The following is a 13,054-nucleotide window of genomic DNA, read 5'->3' on the forward strand; positions in this document are numbered from 1 at the left end:
CATTCTGTATTTGCGGCTTGGAGCTCATGCCATTATGTACTTGAGAAAAATCGTCACGAAAATTCGACCTTATACGCCCAACAACACAATGTGCGCATCCACCCTGTCACCTAGCCTTTCATCATACACTAGTCCAGCTCGTTTATCCTCATCTTGATATACTCAAAGATACTAAGGAGGATCATGTTGTTCACTCCCGTACGTATCAATATAATCGATAGTCCCTTGTACATGCTCGACTTGGCTACTGCAGCCGTTGCCTCACCCACTTCCTTTGTTTTCCCGAGCAAAACACTCTGCGCGCGGGTTTTCCGAGTATCAAGCGGATAGGTCTACTTCAATTAGCTAGCGAGCTGCAATCAATGCTCGACGGAACTTACACAGAACCAAGGAACGGTACTGCAGATAGCACCGGCAATCATGGGTGCCCCGAACGGAGATTTATCAGGGCCCAGCTCTTTCGCTGCAAGTTGTTTCACGGTCTCATAGACAGTGAAATAGAGACCAGAGCCGAGCGTGTCGCGCATAGCGTGAAGATGGAAACCCGTGTACAGCCCGCGGATCCCATACCGCTGGACAATCTGTCTGATAGCCTCTACGGTGCCAAGACGTGGCTTGCTGCGAAGAGACGGATCGTTGATCGCATTGGGCGAAGCCTGTGCACGATTCGAAACCAGGACCGAGGTCTGAACCACATTTTTGGCGAGCTCAAATGGGCCTACCCCGCGTCAGAAGTCCGATTTGTCACTGCAAGATCCAGAAGGACGGGACTCACAGGCTAGGGGCGAGGTAATTAGGCCAGCAAAAAGGCCAGCAGCAGTGAAGGTGAGCAGTGTCGATAGAGTAGGGCTACTGCCCGGCTGGTTATATATCGCCAGGGGCGATTCCCCGGTCATTCTCTCAAGGAAGTCGGAAATCCTATGCTTGGCGGCATTGTAGGTTGTAAAATTGACCACTCGAACCGCTGTGACGCTTGCTAGAGGTGGCAAGGCTCCTGAGATCCGACATGTACATTAATGTTGTGTCGCGCAGAATCTAAGGGGCGATGTCGACCTACCAGCAACGTAACCGCGGGGTCCTTCGGTACGCCACAGGTAACGGACGCATTGAAAGACATTCTGGAAATTGTGTCTGCAGAATCCATCAGAACAGAGCTCCAGCCATTTCACCGAGCAAGTGATTCGCACTTACGTCTGCATGCGAGTTTTGACATTTTCCAGTGGCGTCTACACCAGCGATTGTTTCCTTCAGTCAGCTCATCTTTTGCTCCAGCGCTCTTGCTCGGTTTTGACATACCACAGCGAGGGTGGCGCAAACTGTCGAAGTCGCCGAGGCCACCTGGGTTTTGTACTTCTTAAGCAATTTGTTTCGCTTGGCTTCGTCCATAATCCAGGGACTTCGGTTCGACATGGCTAGGGGAGAAGGTTGTGAGGGGGGCGGGGTAAAGGGTGCATGTTCAGCGCGTTTATCAAGAGTCATCCCTGAAGGTATCCCATCTGCGGCAGAAGAAGGGGCTTCTTTGATTCGGGTATGTCCAGTCGCAATGAATGAGGTATGAGCAGATCGAACGGTAGAAGCAGGCTGGGGAGCCCTATGGAACGCAAAGCGGTCTCTCAACGTGCGAGCAGACCGTTCAGCGTCCCACAATTGTCCATGAAGCAAATCCCGACAACCTTCTGAACAATGTTCTTTCAAAAGATGAAAGACAGGAGGTGTTCCCCTCGATGGGTGGGTTCGACAGAGGCAATGGTAGAATTCCCACTGGCAGACAGCTACCGGAGCTACTGGGTGCTAATCAATGTTTCCCCAAGTCAGATAGGCTGCGTCCGACTGTGATGGCGTACCGACAATTCGCGGACGGAGAATTGGGCTTGAAGATTGATCGTTTTCTCCGCCTGCTGAGAGCTTTGTAGGGTCGTCCGGAATACCTGCTGAAAACGCACAAAAGATGAGCCACGGTATTTCAAGCACATTGTTCATCCAAATCCTATGAGGGACCTCAACTTCCAAGCACGAGACGACAAGCTCCACGTACCTATCCGAAACAGCTGCGGCTCAGTGTGGTGGCAGCAGAAGGCCCGAGTCGGGAAGACAATGGGCCGTGCGGATAGATGGGAAGAGGGAAGAGGGAAAAGCAGAAGAGTGGAAGGAAGTTCAAAGTCGAGAGTGAGGGACCCAGTCGCCAACCATCACGACAGATGAACGGGCTACCGAAAATCGCTCGACCAGTGGGTGAGCAGCAACGGTACTGTGAGTGGACAGTTTCTTTTAGGGAGGATTAGTTAGTTTCAATAACTCTAGTCAATTAGTTAGTTGACGGAGGATGAATCTCTGACTAAAGCAAGCTGCCAAAGAACTTTGGGCAGAGGCATGGATCATTAGATGGTGGGCCACTGGATCGCTGGCCACTCGAACAGGCTTAGTGGGGACCTGGTCCAGTGACGTCGTCGTGAGGCATCCAGTGCAACTTTCATGCAAAAGCATCAGGATGCAAGAAGGAAGTTAGATATCGTTAAGGTAGGTGCTGCAGCCGTTGACGGAAAGGCACTTGAAGAGAGGTAGGGTTGGTGATTCTAAAGGACGGTGCGGTGCCTCTTTTCGTCTGTTTGCTTATCCAAACAACAACACGACTTGAAGCACCTCGTGGGTTGCTGATGATTCCCGTTCTCATACTCTGCCGGGCGAGAAGTGTTTTTCTCCTTCATTGGACAATCCTCCAGTACAGTGAGTGATTAGCCGTAAGTACTTTATTCAGTACTCTGATTAATTCCAAATAGTACGTGTACTTCTAAATCTTCTAGTACTCCGTGCTGGTGAACTGATCGATCAGACCCCATGTAGGCGTAGCAAGGGAGGGGAGCTGCATCGGACCAAACCAGTCCGGCGGTGAGTGGTTGCACCCGCCGCCCGGACGGACGGTCTATCGAGGGCAATAATCAATCAATCTACCCCGCCCTGGCTGAACCACACCTGCAAGCCACCAGTCAGTATCTACCATTGATCTATCGTAATAATTCTATTCCATCCTCAAATACGGATGCAATCATGCCAGTCGGTTGCCCTCCCGGCAAGACAGACAGCTGAGCAGTTAGTCCTTTCCGGGGGTAGTGCCACATTAAGCTGCAGAATATCCTCCGCACTCCCTCTTTCTGGTTTCTGGTCTGACAAGCATACCAGAACCATCACATGCAAGTTGACCACTTAGTTAAGAACGATCATTCTTTCACGATGACACCTCTCTTCCTATAGTTCAAAGTTGTTTTCTCTGGACTCCATTGCTCGATGCTTTACCTTGAGGTTTGGAGCCCAAATTGTGAGCGACGAGCACATACGGACAGGCTGTCGGCGTTCAGTGTTCGCGAGCAGATAAGATGATCATTGCTTGACCATGGAACCTCTCGACTAATCCATGACACTGGTGTCGTAATCCACCTTGTGCTGGATTGACCAAATTCCAGTCACCAGAAGTGAAGTGCCGCTGTTGAGGGGCCCACGACCATTATTGGATTGGTGAAAGTCCTGTTCTGGTGATGCATCCAAACACTTTACTATAAGAAGTGAACGAATCATAGTCCATGTGCTTAATTGGCATTGTCGATCCACAGGGAGACGCACACGCCCTTGAACAGGCATGCATGGGAACAGGATTCCTGACAATCAAAATGAAGAAACGCTATGATCATTCGATTTGTGGCTATGCTGATTGGTGGGCGCCTCTTGTGCTTCGTACCGCAATGCAGCCTGAGGGAACGAGATTTTTGAGGGCGAGGGGCATGGTCAGACTACCCCATACCCGATGTAGAAGTAGGCAGGTAACTCAGTCCAGTTAGCATTTGATTCCATGGTGTCACAGGTTGGGTCACCGATGGCCTACATTGACCCCCCTCATTGCCCTCGTTGCAGCATGTATATAACTGAGGCCAAGAGTTATTTCAATATACACAGTTCAAAATCTCCGTTCAATACTCGGGCTGGATAACATTCATCCTCACGTGAACCGAACAAGATGTTGATCACCCATACATAGAAAGAGGATTCATTACAGGGTACCACCAGAATTGCACAATGAAACAATATTCATTAATAGTTCCGTGTCTACTGTGCCCGCATACTCTCGTGGAAAGTGGAGAGAAATTACCCTCGGGACCTCGGTCCTGCGGGCAGCTCCCCCGCAAAAAGGAGCGCTACTCCGCAGCCCGCTACACTTGCTGATTGAACTAAATCACGCTTCACATTTGATCCTATTCTAATACCTCCTGAAAAACCTCCAACAGATTCAGTAGAGTGACCGCTCAAGAGAGGATTCTTCTGGTCAATCCACTACCGACTCAGTCGTTTTGCTGAACCTCAAGGACAAGACACCCGTCTCCTGCTCCAACTGATCATCATGAGTAAGAAGCATTCAGGACCGGCCTACGTCCTAGGCGTGGGCATGACCAAGTTCATAAAGCCTCGCGGCAAGGTCGATTTTCAAGAGCTGGGCTTCGAGGCCGGGGTCAAAGCTATGCTGGATGCCCACATCAACTATGATGACGTTGAGCAAGGTGTTGCATGCTACGTGTACGGAGACAGTACCTGCGGCCAGCGCGTCTTCTATCAATTCGGACTCACTCAGATCCCCATCTACAATGTTAACAACAACTGCTCTACGGGATCCACCGGCTTGGCCATGGCACGAACGATGGTCTCTCACGGGGCTGCAGATTGCATTCTGGTTGTGGGATTCGAGAAGATGAGCCCCGGTAGTCTCCAGTCAGTCTACAGCGATCGTGCGAACCCGACCGGCCTATTCGGGAGAATGATGGCCGAGACCAGAGGAGTCACCAACGCCCCAGGCGCGGCACAGATGTTCGGTAACGCTGGTCGTGAATATATGGAAAAGTAAGTTCGTGGTCTTCGGTCGGCTGCCATTATGTTATTATGGACTAATCGTCACCTGGAGGTATGGGGCTGCGGCCGAAGACTTCGCCAACATTGCCCGGATCAACCACGAGCATTCTAAGCGGAATCCATACTCCCAGTTCCAGGACGAGTATACTCTCGAACAGATTCTCAAGTCACCTATGATCCACGCACCCCTGACCAAGCTGCAGTGCTGTCCAACCTCCGATGGCGCGGCCGCTGCTGTGGTCGTGTCCCAAGCTTTCCTTGATGCACGCCCCGACCTCAAGGACCAGGCAATCCTTATTGCGGGCCAGAAGCTTGCTACGGATCACAGCTCAGTTTATGATCGCAGCTCTATTGACTTGATGGGGTTTGAAATGGCCCGCAATGCATGCCGAGCCGCTACAGCCGAGGCAGAAATCAATGTTAAGGATATCAAGGTGTGTGAATTACACGATTGCTTTTCTGCCAACGAGATGATCACAATCGACGCATTGGAGTTGTGTGATTCGGGGAAGGCGCACGAAATGGTGCGACAGGGCGACATCACCTATGGTGGAAAAATGGTTATCAACCCATCCGGAGGTCTCATTTCCAAGGGTCACCCCTTGGGGGCGACGGGTCTGGCGCAATGCGCAGAGCTTGTTTGGCATCTGCGTGGCTGGGCCAACAATCGCTTGGTTGATGGCACGGATGCCGCCCTTCAGCATAATCTGGGTTTGGGGGGTGCCGTTGTGGTGACCGTATACAAGCGAGCAGATGGCAAGGTCGCAACACCAGTGCCGTCCGATAAAGTGGCAAAAATCACTGGTCTCGGGTACAACCCAGCTGTCGAAGCCAAGGGCTTCTCGGCAGAGCAAGCCCGATCTGTCCGAAGCAGGAAACATAGTGACAAGTGGGCATTGGCTGACACGCAGGACCGGGTGCTGGCGCGGTTCTAAGCTCAAGGGTGTGTAGAGGCGGTCCCTGGATAGTCAAGCATAGCGATGCAAACATTAAGCTGTATACCTGCAGTATTGAGAATTCGGATAGTGCGCGATTTCAGGCCCTCCAGAGCACGCTACGTGGCTTCGTTTCTTCCATGCCTCAGGTTTACCCTTGTAACAGCTCCCGCGAACCCCTCGGCGACACGTTTAGCCGCGCGCGCAAAAGCTGACATAAGCATGCGCGCACAGAGTGGTTAAATTTTCGCGCATTTCCGCAGTTGGCTCTCTTTTCTTCTTCTTTCACTATACCGGGTCTCCAACATACCCTTGCGGATAGATGCTCAAAGGGCACGTTCTATTTGCAAATTTTAGCTTCGAGACCCAGATCGATCTCTTCGCATGCTCGTTCTAATCCCATCACCTTAGCGCAGGGTTGGTCTGACCATCTCAACACGCGGTAGTTGGGTTCGCTTTGAGCATACATCCCTTGATTGGGAATCGTTACATTGTTCGCATACCGGCACACTTCTATTTTTTTTATAGAGTTGGGTATTGCCACAAGCCTCGCTTGGAATGAGAACTTGAAACTGCTCGGGTCCAGGAAGAAGATGATCTTCCTCAGTTTCCACTCTCGATCCATGATACCTGTTTTGCTCAATGATGTTTGTTTTATGAACTAACCTACAGGATAGATCTTACCGTAGCCAAATGTAAAGGCACTTTCGAAGTCTCGTTCTTCATACTCTCCATGATATTCGAGGTCAAATTTGTGCCAAAAGTGAATCACGGACACTATTGTCTTCCATGTCTCCCTCGTGTTGCGTCCGCTGTCAATCCAGAATGGGGCGGTACGTGTCAAAGTAGGGAGATACATTCAATTCTGTAGACTTTTGATTATTCTCATCGTCTCGCCGGCGGAATGTAAGCGCAGGGCACCTCAAGTCTGCAGGTCTCTGCCAATGATGGATGAGAAAGTCTGATGGGAGGGCCATCCATCGTTAGGTATGCATTGCGACGTAAGTCAACAAACCACCACCGTTGCGGGTACCAGCCCTCAACACCCGATGAAAGGAGTTATGTCACTATTCAGGGTCCCGCCTGATTCATTACGGTGATGATGGCCAGAGATGCCGCTCGGAATGCAATAGGCTTCGCAGGGCTCGATGAATGGCTGAACCAGGGCTGCAGGAGGCTGCAGTGCCGTGGCTCGTGAGGAGAGGGCACGTACCCCTTGCATCTGATTAAGGCACAGAACCATGACTGGCTTGGCGCAAGCTGGGGGTACATACATTGTCGCGCGAGGGAGTGGTTCGAGAGGGCGACAATGGTCAACTCGGATCTTCAATTCCAATGCTTCGAGGGGGCGCGCGAGTAATCGCGGTCCTAGGGTCGCCCTTCTTTTTTGTGAAATGAACCTGGCAGGATACCAGCTATAAAGCATGCCTTCATCTCTCAGCTCTGCAGTAAAGTAGGCAAGCATTCGGATTCAGCACCACAGTCGTTAGTCGGAGGTCTTTCGCTCTCTTTATTCCTTTCAATTCGTTTTATTGTTGATTTTGGCTATAGATCGCCTCATCTATTACGCCTGTCCACTCTTTTAGCTCTTTTTCGTATCATCAAATCCCAATGGCTCGTTTCAGCCTTTCCGTCCTTGTCCTCTGCCTCTTCATGGCCTTGATGGCATCTGCTATGCCCATCAAGCGTGACGATGTCGCCAATCAGGCCGACTACGCTATGAAGGAAATCGAGGTGAGTCCCTGCCCTACGTTCATCAGAAACGGAGATACTGACACTTGACTCTAGGCCGCCGCTCAAAGAATGAAGGAGATGGTCGAGAAATATAAAGAAGCTCAGGAGGCGAACGACAAAAACACTAGCGACAATTCCAACCAGCCCGCAACCACCGACCAAGCCGAGAACAAGAACACTCCGATGGATGAGAGTACGACTCCTACTTCAACCAGCCCCACGGAGTCGACTCCTGTCGCCAGCACCGCGGCCCAACCCCCCAAGGCTAGCAACACTCACATTGTGAACAACAACCCTCTCTCCAAGGTTCCTCTTATCGGTGGCCTGTTGAGCGGTGGTGGACTGCAGAGTCTGTGATGATGCCCCGTTTGGTGCGAGACCCTCGTTGTTGATGGTCCTTCCGACCGTTTCGAGTTTTGGTGCCTACTTGTTTTGTTCCAATGCTTGCATGAGGCATGAGGCATGATGCTTGTTTTTTCTATCATACTTCTGGGACTTGATTGAGGAGGTCATGGGGTATGGCTAAGTCGCGTGACTGGGTGCTGTAGATATCTGGTTAGGATATCTAAGCTTAAAAAGAAATACGAATTTACTCCCACCTGAACCGATCAATACCTTGACCGGCACTATATATAAATACCCCTACCTGTTGAACGGGCAAACCTTATCCTCTAAAAAACAGTCGTCTCTTCGTAAGTGTGAGCCAATGGCTTGTAGATCTGGGTATATGGTAATATGATGACACACGATGCAGTTCAAACACTAATACGTTCAAGGGCCCTTGTTCTGACTTGCTCGCTGCTGCCCCTCATAGAGACCGGTATAATAACCAGCATAATACCAGGCCATCATGAGGTTCTTCAAGCCCTCGTCTTGCACTGTTCACCCGGGTCAGTACCTTTAATTACTGGTCATGGTTGACGCAGAAATCTTACCCTGTGCTAGAGCGACGTGAGGCGTAGGCGCGGCTCCTGCAGGACCCAAACCATGGTCAGGGGCCGGTCCCGGAGCTGTGGGTGCGGATATCTGTTCTGTTGTCTAAGGGGGTTGAGCCCATGCACCTAAGAGACTGGAAGCCTTGGACTTACCCTTGTTGCGTCACGAGCGGAGTCCTGTTGAGGTTCAGCTGTAGCCTTTGCTTGAGCAGCAGTGGGATCGACTACCGACGGCTCGGCGTCATGACCATGATCCATCTCGTCGACCAGTTCTTCCAAGCCTTGTTGTTGTGAGACTTCTTGAGAGTCTTCTACAGCCTCCGCCTCTTTCAACAAATCCTCCACATTCTCGCCTCTTGCCTGGATGCTGTGATAAAGCTGTTGTTGTCTGGATTAGCAACAGATCACGTGCTTGAAAGAAGAGCCCATACTTTGTATTCCTCGACAGCCTCGTCCCAGCTCTGGACCAGCGCAGAGTCGTCCCAGATCTCTTCCTGTGTCAATGGCTTATTGGCCTTCTTAGACTTCCCCATTGCATCAGATAAAGGGCAGTAAAGGGACAAATGAGGATAGATGCGTGGTCCGGACAGACTAGAGTAGTCAGCCGCAGCCGCGCGGAGGGAAATTCATTGATGGTCGGCCGGCCGGGCTCGAACTCACCGCTTGGCGGCGGAAAAATTGCGAGCAGAAAAAAAGTTTCCCGCACCTTTCGCAAGCCCTCCGATCGTAGCGCTTCAAACAACAGCCTACATTTCAAGATCTGAACACTACAGAATGGCACCAGACAAGAAAGATAAGAAGCGCAAGGGTATGTGGTTTCTCATATTTGTCTTGCCCGCGCACTGCTTTCCAGCGACTGACGAGTAATAGCTGTGAACGCCGCTGCCGCCGACTCGCCCGCAAAGAAGACCAAGAAGGTCGAAGCGAAAGCCGCTCAATCCCCCAAGCCGATACTCAAGAAGGCCAAGAAAACTGAGGCACCTGCTAAGGTGGAATCTGCTTCAGAGTTGAAGGTCAATGGCAAGCCCGCTAGACAAGTCAAGCCCCGAAAGCGTGCTGCCGATTTTCTCAGCGACAACGAGGAAAGTGAGCCAGAGACAGAGGCTGTTGAAGTCAAGGCCAACAAGGAGAAGCCCAGTACCAAGAAATCGAAGAAATCAGACGGAACCGCTGCCCCTGCCACGAAAGGAAAGAACACCAAGTCCGAATCCAAAGCGAACGTCAACCCCAAGAAGGCTGAGCCTGTTGTGGAAGAAGACTATGAGGATGAGGACGACTCTGCTGCTTCGGATGCCAGCCAAAATGAGGCTGAAGAGGACGACCGCACAGCTGCCTTGATTAGTGGCTTTGAAAGCAGCGGTGACGAGGGTGAGTCCGACGACGAGGGCTCTAAGCCCATCCATAGGGGTCCCGATTTGAATGCGGCGCAGCGCAAGATCGCAAAGAAACTCAAGGAGAACACCGGCCGGCCAGAGGAACCCGGCACGATCTATGTTGGGTACGTATTATCTGTCGCTTGCGTGTTGTGCTTGGTCTAACAATGTCGTTCTCAGACGGATTCCTCATGGTTTCTACGAAAACCAAATGCGCTCCTACTTCGCCCAGTTCGGTGAGGTCACCCGCGTTCGTCTTTCTCGTAACCGCAAAACCGGTCAATCTAAGCACTACGCCTTCGTCGAATTTGCTTCGACAGATGTGGCTAAGATTACTGCGGCCGCGAATGACAACTACCTGTTTTACGGTCACATTTTGAAATGTAAATATGTGGCCCCGGAGCGCCTACACCCTGAAATATGGAAGGGTGCGAACAGGCGATTCAAGAAGACTCCGTGGAACCGGATTGAAAAGAGACGTCTCGACCAGGGCAAGACGAGAGAAAAGTGGACGGAACGCATTGAAAAGGAACAGCAGAAACGAGCGGCCAAGGCGGAGCAGCTTAAGAGCATTTTGGGCTACGATTTGGAGCTACCACAATTGAAGAGCGTGGACGAGGTTCCGGTTCCGGAGAACAAGACCATCGAGGCAACCGAGCCGGCAGCCGAGGAATCCGCCAAGGCTATCGAGGCCCCTAAGGCCAAGGAGGTCGAAGTAGAGAAGCCTGCTGAAGATACCCCCAAGAAAGTTAACAAGAAGAAAAATACGGCTCAGTCCCCTGCTGTGCAAGAGACAGCCAAATCTGCCACGAAGAAGACTGAAGTCGCGGCCTCACCCGCCAGCAAGAAGGTGAAGAAGGCCGGCAAGAAGGCCAAGGGCAAGGCCACTGCTTGATTGTTGGATTTTAATCAAAATGTTCCTGTTTTTCCTCCTATCGCATAAAAGATCTCTCGGAGTTGAATCAATTTCTCATGTACATGATTCTTGCATTGTTCATTGTGTATGATATAGAGGAATAACCACAGAAGCACCTATATCGAGCACCTACTAGATGCAAGTCTGCCACTCTCCAACATAACCAACCCTCGTCAGTTAATCACGTTTTTCTAGTTGACTGTTGCCTGAGGCCGCCCCAGACCTGTGGGTCACATGACTCAAGCTAAACCTTAACCAGCCTAGGCTGACCCACTGATCCATCTCGCATAAATTTGCAGCTACAACAATTTGTCTTCCCGTTCTCTTTTCTCTCTTTTCTCTTCCAACTCCTCGCTCAAAGAATCGCATTCAAAGCTCACACGCGGAGAAAATCTCTTCGAGGGTTTCTCTTTCACCTAGCTTTTGGGAAAGTCCCCGGACACCCTGACTGTTTAAATTGTCCCTCGTGGGCCCAGTCAGGCAATGCGGAAACGCGCCGCCATAGAAGCAATTCGATAGCGGCTGATTGCCCTGTTTCCTCCCAGTGCTGGCATCTGTATCCGACGCTAGAGAGGGCTTCCTTCTCTGGTGGAAACAATGGTGGTATTGACTTGTGCTGGAGAGGAGTTTTGATCTGGGTTGCCTTTCGTCGTGTTTGGATAGTCATGCGATTGCCTGCTATTTCACCCTTCGGGGCTTGGAAGTGGGTAACTCAATGGGGCTCATTCTTGAGGCGAGGAGTTCATTTTTTTTTTTATCTCAACGAGTCTGTAGCTTATGGAAAGCGGTGATCGCTCACGATCACAGATGCTCTGTCGAAGGAGTCGGACTCTCCCCTCTTTATTGTTCGTGTGATGATATACCAATCATAGAGTCAAGCCCTGAGACCCCGTACTACGGTATAGGAGTTATTGACGATAAACGATTGTTTACATATCTGATGAGCATCCCGAAATATAGATTTTGTTGCATAGTTACGAAGTATCTTAACCTGATCTTGGATCATGGCAACAAGCTTAAGCTCAATTTATCCATACAAGAGAAACAATGCAAGCCATCGTCGTCGTTGTAGTCGTTTTATTTTACATTCGTCCCTTCGACATGCAGTAATCTTTTGTGTTTAGAAGAAGGCTGCCAGGTGACAGGCGTTCGTGTCTTCATTGCCCTTTTGTCGTCCCCTCAGCACCAGCACCAGCACCGGCACCGGTAGGAACAGGGACAGGTTCCGAGGCTCCTTTACCCGTCTGCAACAGCAACGCCGTAACGATTTCTGCCAGGGTTGTGATTGCTGTGGCACAGACATTACTCCAAATCTGGATGCTCACGGACCCGAAAGGAGCGCGGGGAAACGACAAAACCCAGGCCACGTAGTGAGGAACCCAACCATCTGGCAGCATGAAGACGGGCGTCTTTGAGTACCAAAACTGCAGGAAGAACTTAAGGCCACTTGTACCGACCCAGCGGACCGCCTTGACGCCCCAATCAAAGGATGATTTTGGCGATGCAAGTTCCTTGTCTGTTGTGTGAAAAATGATCGTGTTAGCTTGCTGGGCTTCCCGCCAAGGCTTGCGTTTTGCTCTTCCTACTTCACACGGGGCCAGGAGATGGTGGGCGGCCATCATGGGAATTGCTTAGAACGTACTCATAGTTTCATATTCTTCCATTGTTTTGTCGTGTCGTCTTCGCAGCTTCGCCCACTTCGCAAACTCATCTTGCGAGCTGGTGTTGTTCATGTCCCGTTTCAGTCGGACTACTTCGCGCTTCAAGCGATTTTGCTCGCGAAACTTCCTGGATGTTGGGGTGGGGAGCCGAAGATAGAGAAGCCATAACTAATGCGTGTCATCAATGACTGCTTCGGACACACGTTGATGTATGTGGATCGTAGCATCGGAGAGTACCCGAGGTCAGACGGTCCAAGTAGGGCGACATACCAGATTATCAATCGTACTTGCGCCAATAGTGTTCACAAGGTAGATAGCAACATGAACGAGAAGCACCGTCCAGAGAAGAGGTAGCATGATGGTTGTTGATCGAGTTGTTGTCAATGGATGAGGTGGGTATTTTGGGTGGAGGACGGACAGTCAACAGAATCGCGACCGGCTCAAGTTCGTGAATGGACTTGCGGCGCAGACTCGAACAAATAGGTTGTATTCAATTAGGTCAGGGGAAGTTCACAAGGTGCAGGCAAGAATACACACAGTAGCTGAACAAGAAAACCAAGTTGACCCCCAAGCTGCGGAAGGGAAGCAAAATGACGTTGTCACGTTGTTT

General features: G+C 50.8%; 6 protein-coding genes across 6 annotated transcripts; 3 read left to right on the forward strand and 3 right to left on the reverse strand.

The window, feature by feature from the left end:
- Position 1: 1 nt before the first annotated feature.
- Positions 2-1,472, reverse strand: BO97DRAFT_402908 (putative mitochondrial carrier protein). The gene is made up of 6 exons (XM_025694614.1): positions 1,297-1,472; positions 1,192-1,226; positions 1,058-1,131; positions 776-994; positions 381-718; positions 2-332 (listed from the first exon to the last, which is right to left on the reverse strand). Exons 1-6 carry the CDS (start codon positions 1,408-1,410, stop codon positions 129-131), a joined length of 984 nt encoding a protein of 327 aa, XP_025555669.1. The 5' UTR covers positions 1,411-1,472; the 3' UTR covers positions 2-128.
- Positions 1,473-4,387: 2,915 nt separating this feature from the next.
- BO97DRAFT_467832 (putative sterol carrier protein) lies at positions 4,388-5,825 on the forward strand (the record flags this gene model as incomplete). Its single annotated transcript, XM_025699684.1, has 2 exons — positions 4,388-4,881; positions 4,943-5,825. 2 exons carry the CDS (start codon positions 4,388-4,390, stop codon positions 5,823-5,825), a joined length of 1,377 nt encoding a protein of 458 aa, XP_025555670.1.
- Positions 5,826-7,267: 1,442 nt separating this feature from the next.
- Positions 7,268-7,999, forward strand: BO97DRAFT_136587 (uncharacterized protein). Its single transcript, XM_025690077.1, has 2 exons — positions 7,268-7,559; positions 7,614-7,999. The coding sequence occupies exons 1-2, from the start codon at positions 7,437-7,439 to the stop codon at positions 7,914-7,916; spliced, it is 426 nt and encodes a 141-aa protein (XP_025555671.1). The 5' UTR covers positions 7,268-7,436; the 3' UTR covers positions 7,917-7,999.
- A 276-nt stretch (positions 8,000-8,275) lies between these two features.
- On the reverse strand, positions 8,276-9,072 carry BO97DRAFT_402911 (uncharacterized protein). The gene is made up of 4 exons (XM_025694615.1): positions 8,926-9,072; positions 8,648-8,872; positions 8,495-8,597; positions 8,276-8,437 (listed from the first exon to the last, which is right to left on the reverse strand). The coding sequence occupies exons 1-4, from the start codon at positions 9,025-9,027 to the stop codon at positions 8,331-8,333; spliced, it is 537 nt and encodes a 178-aa protein (XP_025555672.1). The 5' UTR covers positions 9,028-9,072; the 3' UTR covers positions 8,276-8,330.
- A 137-nt stretch (positions 9,073-9,209) lies between these two features.
- Positions 9,210-10,882, forward strand: BO97DRAFT_475293 (uncharacterized protein). Its single transcript, XM_025700393.1, has 3 exons — positions 9,210-9,302; positions 9,365-9,992; positions 10,048-10,882. The coding sequence occupies exons 1-3, from the start codon at positions 9,269-9,271 to the stop codon at positions 10,760-10,762; spliced, it is 1,377 nt and encodes a 458-aa protein (XP_025555673.1). The 5' UTR covers positions 9,210-9,268; the 3' UTR covers positions 10,763-10,882.
- Positions 10,883-11,732: 850 nt separating this feature from the next.
- BO97DRAFT_402914 (guided entry of tail-anchored proteins factor 1) lies at positions 11,733-13,010 on the reverse strand. Its single transcript, XM_025694616.1, has 3 exons — positions 12,715-13,010; positions 12,426-12,612; positions 11,733-12,299 (listed from the first exon to the last, which is right to left on the reverse strand). Exons 1-3 carry the CDS (start codon positions 12,799-12,801, stop codon positions 11,941-11,943), a joined length of 633 nt encoding a protein of 210 aa, XP_025555674.1. The 5' UTR covers positions 12,802-13,010; the 3' UTR covers positions 11,733-11,940.
- Positions 13,011-13,054: the final 44 nt, after the last annotated feature.

The sequence above is a fragment of the Aspergillus homomorphus genome (assembly GCF_003184865.1).
Source record: "Aspergillus homomorphus CBS 101889 unplaced genomic scaffold BO97scaffold_3, whole genome shotgun sequence".
In the NCBI taxonomy this organism is placed as follows: Eukaryota; Fungi; Ascomycota; class Eurotiomycetes; order Eurotiales; family Aspergillaceae; genus Aspergillus; species Aspergillus homomorphus.